Source organism: Microdochium trichocladiopsis, assembly GCF_020744255.1.
Source record: "Microdochium trichocladiopsis strain MPI-CAGE-CH-0230 chromosome Unknown B0I36scaffold_12, whole genome shotgun sequence".
Taxonomy (NCBI): domain Eukaryota; kingdom Fungi; phylum Ascomycota; class Sordariomycetes; order Xylariales; family Microdochiaceae; genus Microdochium; species Microdochium trichocladiopsis.
The window spans coordinates 1,038,651-1,052,222 of NW_025763555.1; the positions used below are offsets into that span (position 1 = coordinate 1,038,651).

The 13,572-nt window shown below is 54.1% G+C and overlaps 5 protein-coding genes across 5 annotated transcripts; 2 read left to right on the forward strand and 3 right to left on the reverse strand.

The window, feature by feature from the left end:
- Positions 1-321: 321 nt before the first annotated feature.
- B0I36DRAFT_254039 (uncharacterized protein) lies at positions 322-2,822 on the reverse strand (the record flags this gene model as incomplete). Its single annotated transcript, XM_046150795.1, has 2 exons — positions 322-2,581; positions 2,656-2,822. 2 exons carry the CDS (start codon positions 2,820-2,822, stop codon positions 322-324), a joined length of 2,427 nt encoding a protein of 808 aa, XP_046005943.1.
- Positions 2,823-6,089: 3,267 nt separating this feature from the next.
- Positions 6,090-6,383, reverse strand: B0I36DRAFT_224790 (uncharacterized protein; the record flags this gene model as incomplete). Its single annotated transcript, XM_046149058.1, has 1 exon — positions 6,090-6,383. A coding segment is annotated over one exon (294 nt), but the record flags the coding sequence as incomplete, so codon positions are not given.
- A 3,357-nt stretch (positions 6,384-9,740) lies between these two features.
- Positions 9,741-10,077, reverse strand: B0I36DRAFT_368870 (uncharacterized protein; the record flags this gene model as incomplete). Its single annotated transcript, XM_046159682.1, has 2 exons — positions 9,741-9,770; positions 9,826-10,077. 2 exons carry the CDS (start codon positions 10,075-10,077, stop codon positions 9,741-9,743), a joined length of 282 nt encoding a protein of 93 aa, XP_046005945.1.
- A 484-nt stretch (positions 10,078-10,561) lies between these two features.
- Positions 10,562-11,420, forward strand: B0I36DRAFT_337340 (uncharacterized protein; the record flags this gene model as incomplete). The annotated part of the gene is made up of 3 exons (XM_046155663.1): positions 10,562-10,717; positions 10,785-10,808; positions 11,010-11,420. Coding segments are annotated over exons 1-3 (295 nt in total), but the record flags the coding sequence as incomplete, so codon positions are not given.
- A 1,894-nt stretch (positions 11,421-13,314) lies between these two features.
- B0I36DRAFT_215820 (uncharacterized protein) lies at positions 13,315-13,530 on the forward strand (the record flags this gene model as incomplete). The annotated part of the gene is made up of 1 exon (XM_046148966.1): positions 13,315-13,530. A coding segment is annotated over one exon (216 nt), but the record flags the coding sequence as incomplete, so codon positions are not given.
- Between the last annotated feature and the right edge of the window lie 42 nt (positions 13,531-13,572).

Genomic DNA, 13,572 nt, shown 5'->3' on the forward strand with positions numbered 1-13,572 from the left:
AATTGGGCTTCATGGAACGGTCCCATATTTGGGCCGCCGTTTGTGACCGCCACCGGCGTTACGACCGGCGCAGTCTGCCAGGCAGTGCGCTGTGTGACATCCATCTTTGCTGCCCGAAGCCGATGCGTCAAGTCACACATAGCGGGCCGCAGCGGTAATGGAGCGGCGGTGGCGGCGATGGTTGCGGCGAGCCAAGGTCATGCAGGAGCTTGTTCTCCGCGCCAGCATCGTCGTAAGGTGTACGTTCCACATGCTGCAGCTGCGTGCGGACACCTGAGAGGCATGAAGCGGCGTGTATCGTCGGCTTGCAGTTGTCGGGTCTCATACGCATTCATGGTCTTCCTTCGCTGCTTCGGTCCCAACTGGCCCATCCACTAGAGTAGTCGCCGTAGTATCGTAAGCAATATCCGGAGGTTGGCTCCTGCGCGCTGCCGACATGAGTGTCAACTCCTCCTGGAGAGCTTCTCTCATTCGAGAGTAAAGCCCGTCGTCTTCTTGTTCCCATGGCCCGCCTCCGGAAAAGACCGTCTTTCGTAGCCTGACCAACAACGGAATAAGTGGCTGGTAGTATGGCGAGAAATTATCGGTGATGGTCTTCATGAAAATCGCCTCCTTCGCAACAACGCCGAGTTTCATCCCAGCAAGCTCCTCCGTATCGACGTAATTCCATTTCTCAAACCGTGGAATGATTCTGCTCTCGCCCGGCCCGTTGTAATGGATGCATATCCAGAACAAGACCCAAAAGAACGACTCGAGATCGTGCATGAAGGAATGCTGTTCGCCTAGAAGGGCCCCGATTGCCATGAATGCTCTCGTGCCGGTCTTGCCCTTCGCTCCGGAGGCGCCTTGACGTTGTTCTCTGACGGCGAGGTCCAGGTCGATTAAGAACGAAGGCCAGGAGATATTTTCGTCGTCCTCGTTGATCATGAGATTGTTGATGGATATGTCTCTGTGAAGGAAGCCGGCCTTGTGCAGGGATTCGTGTCCTTCAATGCAGCCCTCCAGTGCGGCAAGGAGAGACGATCGGGAGCTCGCCTTGTAGATGGGTACTCCGTAGTCCTGAAGAATGACACGCCGATGCAACCGGTTTGGCATTGCGTTGCTGCTGGCCTTCGTTGGAGATGCTGAACAGGATCGCTTGGTGGGGGGCAAAGCGGCGCCAGTTCGGCTTGAAGACCGCTTCTTGCCAGCGATGCTGTTGCTACGGCCTTTCCGCGAAGCACCAGAAATGGTGGTACTCGGTGGAGGCATCGAACGTTCCGGTCGGTAGTTCGTAGCTCTGGTAACATCTAGTCCTCCTCGAACGTTGCTTTGAATGTCGTCGTCCATGCCATGAACTTGGACAGTCTCGTGGTGATAATAGCGGGCCATGTTGACGACGCCTTTGCCGGTCACTTCGCGTAAAAATTCGCCTTCCTCGTCACGTTCTGGATATTGCCACGAATCTTTGATGACAAGCGATGACTGTGGGTGTCCTTCGCGGTGAGCTTTCCAGCAAGTCGTCGCCCGACCAGCTATGCAACGTGCGCGTTGCATCACCCGGTCGATGATGAGGCGTTCTGTCGCGCCGTCCCGCTCGATCTCGATAAATCGTTCGTTGTTTGCCGTCATGATTGTCGGATCGAACCCAAGCTCCTCCTCGTTCATCCAGAGAAAGCCGAGGACCGTGGACACAAACTGCAGTCCATCTTTGTTGATGTCGAACTGTTCGGATGCGACCCCCCCCAGCCGGTCAAACTCCCATATCCTCATGAGAGATCCGCAAATGGTGAAGCCTAAAACGAACCGACGGGTGTCTTGAGCAGCGAGAACCTCTCTCGCGTACCTCCCAAGATCAAGCCATGCCTTGGACGCAGTGTCGGCCAATGGATTGCTTTTCAGCTCGCCGGGGACGAGGACCCGCGACCAGTGGCATTGAGAATCCTTGTCGGCCTTGGTGTCGTTCACGAAGCCGACGTCCAATTTGCGTTCCCCTGTGGAACCGCGGATTGGCTTGTTGGGTTGTGCCAATGGTCTCCGTCGACATGCCGGGTTTGACCCGTGGTGTTCTGCAAAGGCCGCCAGCTTCTCGCACACGCCCGCAAACCAGCTCAAGACGTCGTCCTGGTTTGCGTCTTTTGGCCATCCGCTCCAGCCTTCATGGAAGAGCGGATTGCTGCCTCCCTTGCATTCCTTGAAGACGGCCTCGGCCGCTGTCTCAAGACCGGCCACACGTCCGAAATATGTCTCGTAGAAGCGAGGAAGCCCGACGTAGAGAGGACCAAGCTCCAACTTAAGGACTCTGTCCACATCTTTGCGGCCTTCGGAGGAGTTCGCGAAGCTGCTCGTGTTGTGCAGCCAAGGGGTTTGGTGGAGTGATGATGCTGTCGGTCGGGGCGGCGGAGTGGATTCGGTGACGGCGTGGTAGACTTCATTCCAGATAACTGCGTCGTCCGGGTCGTCGGTAAGAGCCGCATTCAGAAGAGGTTTGATGCTATTGAGGTCGAAGTCGTCGGAGTTGACAGCGGAATTGAGTCTTGAGAGATCGCTCAGGAGATTCTTGCCACTACCGCTGGAACGAAGTAGGCGAGAGATTCGAAGGCTTTGGAGTGCCAGAAGAAGATCAAGGGTGAGATTCTGCAGCTCTGCACAATGGTCAGAAGGGCCACATGGAACGAAGCTGTGCTGTCGTTCTTACCTTCGCGGTCGAGCCTGCCTAGCGAGTCTGGAGTGCAGGGGACGCTCGCGCCTTCGCAGATCAGACTGAATGAAGCGCGGAAGGCATCAAGGCCTTTGCCAATGGGGTTCTCCTTGATGATCTGCGACCGCGCTAGGTCTGCCATGGTCGACGGAATGCGATGGTGAGAAGGACGGGGAAGACCGAGGGAGGTCGCGACGCGACATTTTGGGCGGTGGAGAATTTGCCGCCCAGCCACCGACGCACCCGGTTCTCAGCCCCTGCACCGTTAGTCAGCAGCTTCATGGTACAGAAGTGGGCCACCCGACCAACCAACCAACATGCACCATTCACCGGGTCCACTAGGGACGTCGAGAAGAGCAACGAGAACTCGGAGAGTGATGACTGCACATGCGGAAGTTTGGTATTTGATGTCACCGAGGGAGTGGTTTGTGGTTGAGAAGATAATGGGTGTTCGTGGTTGCGTGGGTGGGCGGAGAACGCGACGCCGGGAGGCGCGCTGCCATCTAATGAATCCCAATGACTCAACCTGGAGGGGGGTTGTGGGGATGGTGCAGTATTCTCTGGGCCGGAACGGAATAACCCCGGAACGCCTGGGAACTCGGGCGGATCGGACAAAGTCCGGGTGGAGAACATCAACGTCCAGCAGCAATATCGCCGCAGAGAATCGCCCAGATACTGCGAGATTTCGGATAACGTTGATGGAAACTGCTGCTCAGGGAGCTTTATGAATGTGGGAGTACGGTCCCGTGAAGGTCCAGGTTCGCAAGCGTCAATGGCTCCAGGAGTTGGTCATACTGCCACGTCATTAAGAATATTCCGTAATAAGGCAAAGGGCATGCTTGCATGTGAACTGTCCCCGGATCAGTGCTCAAACTTGTGGTGCTCAGATATCTGTTGACGTAGTTGCGTCATTCGCCTAAGCTTACAACTGTTAAGTCTAGCGCGCAAGGAGGCACCTTTGTAGAGCGTCGGGATCGAATGTGAGAGACAGCATCGAAAGATAGCGACGGCTGAAGGGAATAGGTGGTGACAGTGAGGATGTAAGCTCGCCGCGCCGCCAGGCCCTGCGGCCGTGTTCGAGACAACGGTACAGCTCGCCAAGTGGCGCTCCTACGAGCCATGATTCCAGCCAAAGACGCTTGCGGGCTGTGTCATGCGATGATTTCTGCGCACGGTGGGATGGTCCCCCCGCGATGTTACTTATCCTGATTGGAGACAGCCTTTTATCCCTTGACTACCTCGTCCAGCTGACTTAGCGGCACAACTGGCGGACAGACTGCAGCAAAAAGTGGAGGAGACTATCGTACTGTGCTAGATCTGGGACAGATACCCGCGTAAGAAGAGCCTTTTAGAAAGCTAGGCTAGGTTCTCGTCCATTTGACGTTTGCTCCTTTGCGTTGGTCGTGACGATGTCTCGAGTGCCACTGCAACCCATGTGGTTTCAGTGTGGGTCGCTGGCATGATTGACGCGCCCTCGTTTGCGGAGCTTCCGGGGCTACAGGCTTCCCGGTTCGGTTCCCGATTTATAGGAAGTGCAAGTAACTATTCAATCTTCCTCTCTGCTCTTTGGCCTCTGAAAGTGACGCTGTCTTATGATGTTCCGCCAAGCCACCAAGATAAAAGGTCCGTGCGTAATCGACTTCCTTAGATCCCCGGAATCCCGAGCGGACACCGATCTGAAGTTGACTATATCATTCCTTACTCATTGATCTAACAAATCAGATGCATGGGAGTGATATCGCTTCCGGGAGACACGACAACCTAGGGAGAGCGTTTGACCCCAGAGGCTAGACCATAACAAGTGTCTCGTCATCCAGCTGAGCAATAGACCTTGACAGCCGTTTTAGGATGTTTGTTTGTTCCAGGCCATAATTGGACCCAACTGCAAATAACTACATTAGCATAAGGGACATAAAAAGCCTCGAAACCCTTGGTACATACTTCAACACAACGAGGCTCCTCGAACCTAGCAGTTGAACAATAATGCTTGAAGTTATTATTAACGGCAAAGAAGGACTATCACTTACATCCAGCCAGGAAAGCCTTCGGGGGACAATGATGTTTGATATACCTGACGAGATTAAGGCAGATGGGATTCCTTTAGATGTGACCGACGATGCTTTGCGGAAGATCCATGAATGGAGCGATTACCAGTTGGACTATCAACAGCGCAAGGCGGAAATAGATACATGCGGAGGGGATGCGAATGGAAAAAAACAGAAGTCAGTTCGAGAGTGGTGGACAGAAAGTGACGATCTCTTTAGGAAGAAAGTTAGCTGGGAGTTAAACTTCCTAAAGACTTTAGAGCCAAAGCTCCTTTTTGAACTGATTGAGGCGGCGGACCGTTATGACCTAGCGGGTTTGTTGGATATGACCTGCTTTGAGGCAGGACGTTTACTACAAGGTCGAAAACTCGACTCCGTCACAGATTTACGTATTGACCAGCAGAGCCATATTGCAGAGAGGATGGGCCCTAATGCCGTTAAGACTGCGCTACAGGATCACCGTATTAAGCTGGAATGGCAGCAAATTGAGCACAATGAGACATGGACTGCACTCTTCCGCGACGACAACTGGTTCGATCATATAACTAGCCCGATACACGATTATAAACCAAATCCGATCATTGTGGGGCGAGACATGACTAAAGGCGCCTTCTTCGTCTTCGCTGATATGGACTGGACGGGAGATGCTACAGTGGGGCTCAGGTTCACCGTTCCATCCCTCAAGATCCAGACTTCGAAATTGGAGCCAATTTTGGGTCGTGCACAGTGCATGGCTTGACGAACACTATGTACTGCGGTAGCAGGTGTGTTACAGTCTGATTCAAGCAGAAGATTCTATGTGCACGGCCCATCCAGTCTTGGCAGCATCCGGTACAGTGGACAAATGTGACGCAGGGGTGGAACATCTCAGACAGCCGTTTTGTGCTCCAACGTCATTTGTGGCCTGGTTTGGAGTCTGCATACAAAATCGGGTCATGCCAACAAACCTTCCCGCACTTGTCACGAATTGAACGAATCTCCCTCCTCTCGGATTCTACGGCGGAGGTCCCAATTGGTGTTCGCTTCCCACACTCTTTGACTTTTTCCAGACAATAGGGTACGGGTGATGACACAGTGCTCGCGTCGGGTCGTTGTTGCCGTGGCTGTAGACAACGGCGTGGATGTCTTAAGCTGGGACTTCTCTGTACAGTGCCATCGCTTCCACCGTCTGATTGATCAGAAGGCTCGTCGTCAATACCTTCGCCTGGCGCTGGCCGGCATGTTGAGACTGCGAGACGGCAGCGGAAAGCGTATGGCGATCGATCGACACGGCGATAGTCTCGAGAAGTATATGCTGATGGCGGTGAGGTCTGCTTTCGTACACTCTCTGGACCAAGCTTTAGCATGGCATCATGGTCCGCAAACCACCGTCCAATGTGCTCCATGGCCCGGGAGCGCTCATCCTGCCCGGGGTTGGAATGTTGTTCCTCGATTGCCAGCAGGGTGAAGGCAAGGACCTTACTGACAGCTGTGCGCCATAGGGCATTGTCGGGATGCGCCAGCACCTCCACTCGTGGCTCCGCAAGTTGGAACAGCAATTGCTCCTTCCAGTCGATTTTCAAGAAGATGATTGCCTCGCCAGTTGTAACATAGCTGTACGCAAGACCGCCAATGATCATGCAGTGATATATCTGGGAAACAGCGGCAGCGACAACCCTTCGGCATGGTATGAGAATAGCTCGTCTTTGTCGCTTGGTATCGTTGATACGTTCACGACCTCCTTCTGTATATTCATTTCCCGCAGACTAATACGAAGGTGAGGCAACGCCAACTTATGCGGCGGCTTGCAATCAACCACGAAAGCCAGGTTTCGCCGGCTCCTGTCCATGCCATCGTGCCTGTAGACGCACAGCCGGTCGGCGCGAAGCTGGTTCGAATCGGATATCGCACGTCGTTGTGTTGGTTCGTCAGCGCCATTTCACTAAGCGCGTTTGGATGATTGTCGAAGGTCTCGCAGTGATTGGATGTCTGTGCGCTATGTGATACTTTGTGCGTGACATATACCAGACGAAGGTAGCCTCAGAGTCGGACTAGGATATTGCGTGAAAGCTAAGACAGTCTCGGTTCTGCCTAGATCGTTGCAATCTCTTGAGGCGGAAGATCACACAACACGGAGGGCGACTCCTCTTCGGTGTCGACCCTGCTCACGCGTATGCCATTTTCGGTGATTTGTTCATGCCCAGGCATCATGAAAGGGACCGGGTAAGATCTGTCTCAGAAACACAATCTCTTCGCGAGTTCGTGTGTTGGCATGGGTGGCATCGCCCCATGCCGGTCTTCCCACCAGCACTGCTTATCTGCTTCGTACCTAGCAGAAGGCTCAACTCCGCATTGAGCCGGTTTACTAAGACGCGTCATGGAAAAAACCCACAGAGATCATGCCACATGCAGGCACTACCACTAGCCTTTGTCTTGTCGTGTCGGCTCGGAGGGACAGCTCAGAAGACTGCGGCCACTGAGTATCTAATTGCATTGGGTCTCTGAAGCTAAATAGAGTTTGGCTGGATTTCTTGAAGCTAGTATTTCCGCTGGGTTCACAGAAGTGAGACAAAAGGGTTGTGGGTCGGCCCGCGGGAGTAAGGGACGGGTCGTAATATTTGCGTTGATTGGCCTTCAAGCGCTCGGGAAAAGTAACCTTCAGCAGAGTTTCGGAAGAATCGGCCACGTGTGAATCAGTCTCGAACTATCGTGGGCAGTCTATCCAGCCTGGACCACGTGTGATTCGCTACACCCGAACGGCCCTCCTACTTTTTCCAGGGGAAACTCCATCTGCTGTGACGCTTCGGGCCTGCCTCGTCTCCATGTGCAAGGTAACTACACTAACGTACTCCACAAGGGAGTGGGACAAACAAGGGAGTGGGACACTTTCCCGCTTTCTGAAAGACACTCTCTTTCTTCTTATTTTCCTCCACCAATAATTATGCCACGACAATCAACTGAAGGCGATTTGATTCTAGCGCTTAATACGCTTAAAACAAACCCACAATTGACAATTCGTAAAGCTGCATCGATATACAACGTGTCGAAATCAACACTCCACAGACGATACCATGGTCAACCTGCAAAGCGCGATTCACGACCACAAAGCCAGAAATTGACCTCATACGAAGAGGACAGCATTGTACGATACGTAATCGACCTAGATTCGCGATCATTTCCACCGCGCCTTAGTGGTGTTCGAGAAATGGCGGATCGACTCCTCCGCGCACGCGACGCGCCGCGCGTCGGAACGAACTGGGCTACAAACTTCGTACGACGACGACCTGAGCTCCGTACGCGTTTTAGTCGAAGAATCGACTATCAGAGAGTCCTCTGCGAAGATCCGGACGCGTATCGCGCGTGGTTTTCCCTCGTACGGAATATAATCGCGAAATACGGGATATACGACGACGATATCTACAACTTCGACGAGACAGGCTTCGCGGTGGGCAAGATCTCCGCCGAAACTGTCGTTACAACCTCCGATCGACGCGGTAAGCCAAGAGCCGTACAATAAGGGAATCAGGAATGGGTTACAGTAATCCAGGGTATCGGGTCGTCCGGCAATTCGATTCCGCCGTACATCATCTTCGCAGGCAAGGTCCACCTCGACTCCTGGACGACCGAAAGCCCTCTTCCGTACGACTGGGTAATCGCACTCTCTGAGAACGGTTGGACGACGAACGAGAGAGGTCTAGAATGGGTAAAACACTTCGATTTCCATACAAAGAGTCGTACGAAGGGTGCTTATCGCCTCCTTATCCTCGAGCCACCACTCGGTCGATTTCGAGCTGTACTGCAAGGACCAGAATATAATTACGCTCTGCATGCCTGCTCATTCGTCGCATAAGCTCCAGCCTCTCGATGTCGGGTGCTTTAGACCTCTAAAACGGGCGTACAGCAAAGAAATCGAAGGCCTTATGCGGGCGCATATTGTAACAAGGGCTCGTGTGAGGGCTTGGCATAATGATGCTTGGATTGCTAATAATCTTTTAAGGGTTACTGTAGGTCCTTGAGGATTAAGTTCCTCTTCTTCTCAGGAGGCGGGTGCTCCCGTCTTTTGTATGTCAGGGCCCCGCTCCTGCCTAATCTGTTGGTTGTCTCTTGTTGGTTGTTTCTAACCGCTGCACGAGTAAGGCAGCAACCCCTCCTGTATGGTCCGTGCCCTATATGTCCGTGTGACACATATTACCCACGTCGCGAAGGAGGACTTCCTTCCAGCCTTTCATAAGGCGCACGACACTACAATGACTAAGTCAAATATCCAGGCCGGCTTCAGAGCTACTGGCCTAGTACCGTACGATCCGGAATACGTCATTTCACAGCTAGACGTAAAGCCTTATACGCCAACACCGCCAGGTTCTGCAGGCCTACCGCCGCCCTGGGTCTCGAAGACGCCGAATAACCCAATTGAGGCGGAATCGCAGACCGAATACATCAAGAATCGTATCGTACGACATCAAAATAGCTCCCCAACTTCAATTATCGCAAGCTTACAGCAGCTCAACAAAGGAGTGTTAATGATGGTGCATAAACAGGCCCTTATGGAGAGCGACCTGGCCGAACTTCGAGACGCAAATAGCCGCCTAAGCCGCCGTCGACGTACTAAAGAAAGCAGCTACAGAAAGGAGGGTCACTAACGATTAGCCAGGCAAAGGATTTGAAGTCTCAGATCGACGTGACGGAGCAGTTACGGGCAGAAACAAGTCAAAATAGTGGTCGCGCGAGGAGGCCAGAGACGCGCGCGCGACGCTGTGGCGTTTGCGGCGAGCCCGGCCATAATGCTCGTACGTGTCAGATAGTTGAGTCTACCTCTGAAGAAGAGGATTTCATCTAGTTTGAATTGATTTAAGGCGTTCTGGTTGATTTTTTCTATACATTGTCGTCCGAATACCTTAAGGGTGGCCCGCTCGACCGGGTGGCCCGCTTGACCGGGATCTACGTTATCATATCGTATGTATTGCAATATATTGTTTTATTGCCATATTATTAGCAACACTGAGCTGAGAGCTGGCGGGAAGCATTGCACTTCTGAATCAGATTCTGGGTCTGGCCAGCCAGATGTCCTGTAGAGCCATTAGGTTAGCCTATGCCCGTCTTTGGCAGCAGTCCCTAACCCACATAGGCATCGGTGATCTCGTCGGCCGTCCCAGAGACGAAAAGGTCGACGCGATCATGTTGGTTGCATAGCTCCAGATAGAAGGCGTCCTCGAAATTCTTCAGTCCCACGTCCGTGTGGCCAGGAATGGTCATGGCCGTGGCTTGGTTCTTGGTCGTGTTCAGCTTGATCTGCTGTTTTAGGGAGTTGTAGTCGATGTTGTGCAGCCGCCAACGCAGCAACAACTCCCTCTCGAAATAGTCGCCGAACTTCATGTAGCTGCTATTCATCCAACTACTCACAACCGGGAATCTGCTTCCACACCCCCGTACAACGACATTTTTGTTGCACAACCAAGTCATTTACAAGCAACTAAGTCTACTGTGGAAATTACGCGGCGTGGGGAGCTCCCCGACTCCTTACCAGAAGGGCAGCAATAGCGGCCAGAAAAACAAAGGGCGCTTTGCAGTAAAGGTGGATGGAAGTGTCTTATCGGAAGTGATGACTGTAGACCACGAGTAAAAAACATGGAGCGTGATGGGGAAAGCGTTGCTTTAGCTCGGTCCTTGGAATTTCTTCTGATCATTTCATTGGAAGTGGGATTGAGCAAAACCTGATCCCCAGCATAGGTTCGCCCCACGGTGACGTCAAGCATACGTCGAGTCAGAGACGATGACGTACGAGGATGAACTTAAATCCAGATATTATATATATTGGGCCGCATCCCCCTCAAGTGGAGCATGTTTTCCTAAAAAGACACTTCCCAGACATTCCCGAACCACCACAAAGCCTGCTCCAAACCCCCCATCCGATCGCATTAAGAACCCACAACGACAACGCACAATGAGCGGACTAACGGACGAGGCGGCCGTTGAAGGCCACGACCTCATTCAGCACGTTGAGGAGGAAGCACAGGTACATTTACACCATCAGCCCCTCTGACCTGCAGTATAGCCGGAGCAGCTAACCCATCTCAATATAGATGCGCCCTCGAGAAGACACAAAGGCCGGTCAGAAGGAGGACGCCGCTCTGGAGAGCACAACGGCCGGTCAGAAGGAGGACGACGCCGCTCGGGAGGGCGCAACGGCCGGTCAGAAGGAGGACGCCGCCCCTCGGGAGAGCACAACGGCCGGTCAGGAGGAGGACGCCGCTCGGGAGGGCACAACGGCCGGTCAGAAGGACGCCGCCCCTCGGGAGAGCACAACGGCCGGTCAGGAGGAGGACGCCGCTCGGGAGGGCACAACGGCCGGTCAGAAGGAGGACGCCGCCCCTCGGGAGAGCACAACGGCCGGTCAGGAGGAGGACGCCGCTCGGGAGAGCACAACGGCCGGTCAGAAGGAGGAGGACGCTGGCGTCTCGAAGAGAACTTCGAAGATTGACAGCATCAGAGAGGCTCTGCATTTGAAGAAATAAGTCGGAGGACGGTGGGCTCGATGGTCAAATTTGGCAAGGTCGAGTGAGCGTATGGCCTCACTGATGTCTTGCCCTTGTGCTGTATCAGTATGTTTACGAGTCAGAATTGAATTCACTCTTGTTGAATGAATGATTGATTAAAGAAACTATCTAACAGAGAGAGTGTGGCTATTATCTATAGACTACAGGAAACCTGAATAAGCTTCATTATGACTCAACAAGGAGTGCTGAAGCCTGGGGCTGCCTACGGCAGCCTATACCAACCTAGAGAGTGACTCAATAGTACGGTTTGAGCAGGTCTTTCAACAACTCTGTGAGGTCCATTGTTGCCCATGAACGAGTCCCAATGCTGGCTCGGGAGCCAGGTGGACCCTCGAGATTCTGGAGCCCTCCCAACTGCAAGACTCCTGGTATCGAAATAATCCCTTTCCGTCCGACTGGATAACCACTTGTGACAGATAATGGATGGACTAACTTACGTCGTCGTTACAATGTCGGCCGCAGAGCCATCTCGCGGTTGCTGTCCATCGGACGGGGCGACGAGGAACAACTGCCCGCCAAGGTATCCCGCCCAAGGCGAAAACAAGGGCAGGGAGTACGTGGCCGTGTGAGCCTGTCTATACCGGCCCAGGTTGCATCGACGATGATGATGATAAGGGCGCCAGGCCCAAAGCTTAGCCCGGCATGGGTTTCCTAAGGTTTGCCAACAGGCCGGGGTCTGCAGCATGGACACGCGCTGGGCCGATGAAGGCGATGGTGGTGTGGCATGGCATGCTGCAGTCTGCCATCCATCTCCAGGCTGTCCGAGACCGGTTCCTGCGACTGGACGGACAAACAAGGGACACCGCGATCCAGAAGCTCGAACGAGAACTTTGTTCAAGCCACGCATACGAAAAAAGGTGTGGGTGCTCCTCCACCACCCAGCTGCTGTAGGGCGCAGCAGCGCCGCCTTCATTGGGGGCTGGTGATTAGTAACGTGGAACTCATTGTTGTTTTGACTTTTTCTCCATCCTCTGAATTTTTTTTCTATTAGAAAAAAAAAATTGAATCTGACCACCGGTTCGGCTCCGTGCCTTTGGCGACGTTGAGATTGCCCAAGACGCCTTAATCCGCGATGGTGGGCTTCTTGTGTTGCTGGCACTCAGATAGTCTCTCCTGCGACCAGCAGTTGCGCGGTTCCATCCTCAATCTCGCGGGCGGCCTCCACGGCAGCGGGTGCTGCTCGTTCAGCCTCGACCCGGCTCAGCATGGGCAGAGCTGCCTCCCCTCGGCGAGCACGTGGTGCCAGCAAGGGCTGCGAGTGGTTGTGAGTGCCTGCATGAAGCTGCAGCTCCAGCGCGCTGCAGCAGTAACAGTAGCAGTAGCAGCGGGGCCGCGGATCGCGGGCGGTGGTGGGCGGGCTTCAGGGTCCTCCTTGCTGCCCACGATGCCTCCGCCATACCCCATCGTGACGTCACCCCGCGACTACTGCAGCATCATCATCGCAACTGCCAGCCCGTGACAGCACGCATGCAGCTCAGGCACATCGAATCGACTGGCCCGGACGGGTCAATCTGCTCCACGATCCCATCCATCGTTATTTGTCTCACTGCCAACCTCCTCTCCCCTCCTCCTCCTCTCCTACTTGCCAATTGGTTCTTTCCCCTCATCCCTCTTCCTTTTCCACAACTTTCCTCCCCTCTACCTACCGTCTCTCTCTCCCCTTAGACACCATACCCTCCACATCACCTCAGCAATCATGCTTCCCAGAGTCCTCGTCAGAGCTTCCGCCACCCGGGCCGTCACCAGGCAGCCTGCGATTGTTCCTCGCACCTTCGCTACCACCTCGGCGGCCCTGAAGCACAAGGAGAGCGCTGACCGTAAGTGCGCCCCTTGATCCCACCCATAATTCGTCGCCTACATGACTCCATCAAGCCCGCATTGGCAAGCGAGCTGGGACCATACTTCCAACCAAGACACGCAAGCTGGTCACGAACAGAAGCCTTGTGCGAACCTGCGGATGGGCCAACCACACACTCTCGCGCATACCAATTGTCACTGGAACCGAATAGCACTAACAATATGGTCCCTCCCCGCGACCACATTTCCTACAGCCGACTCCTCCGAGTACGACCCCGAGAAGCACGAGCAGGACTCGCTCGCCAAGCAGAAGTCCGGCAAGGGCCACTGGAAGCCCGAGCTCGCCTCGGAGAGCGAGGAGGCCGTCAAGGCCGACCGCAACGAGCACGAGGACATCAGCAAGCTCCAGGAGCGCACAAAGGCCGCTGCCGAGGAGAACAAGAAGGCCGGCACCAGCATGCGCGACGGCATGTAAAGGAAAGGGGCCGCGCAATCCACATTCTTGAGTTGGGAGGAT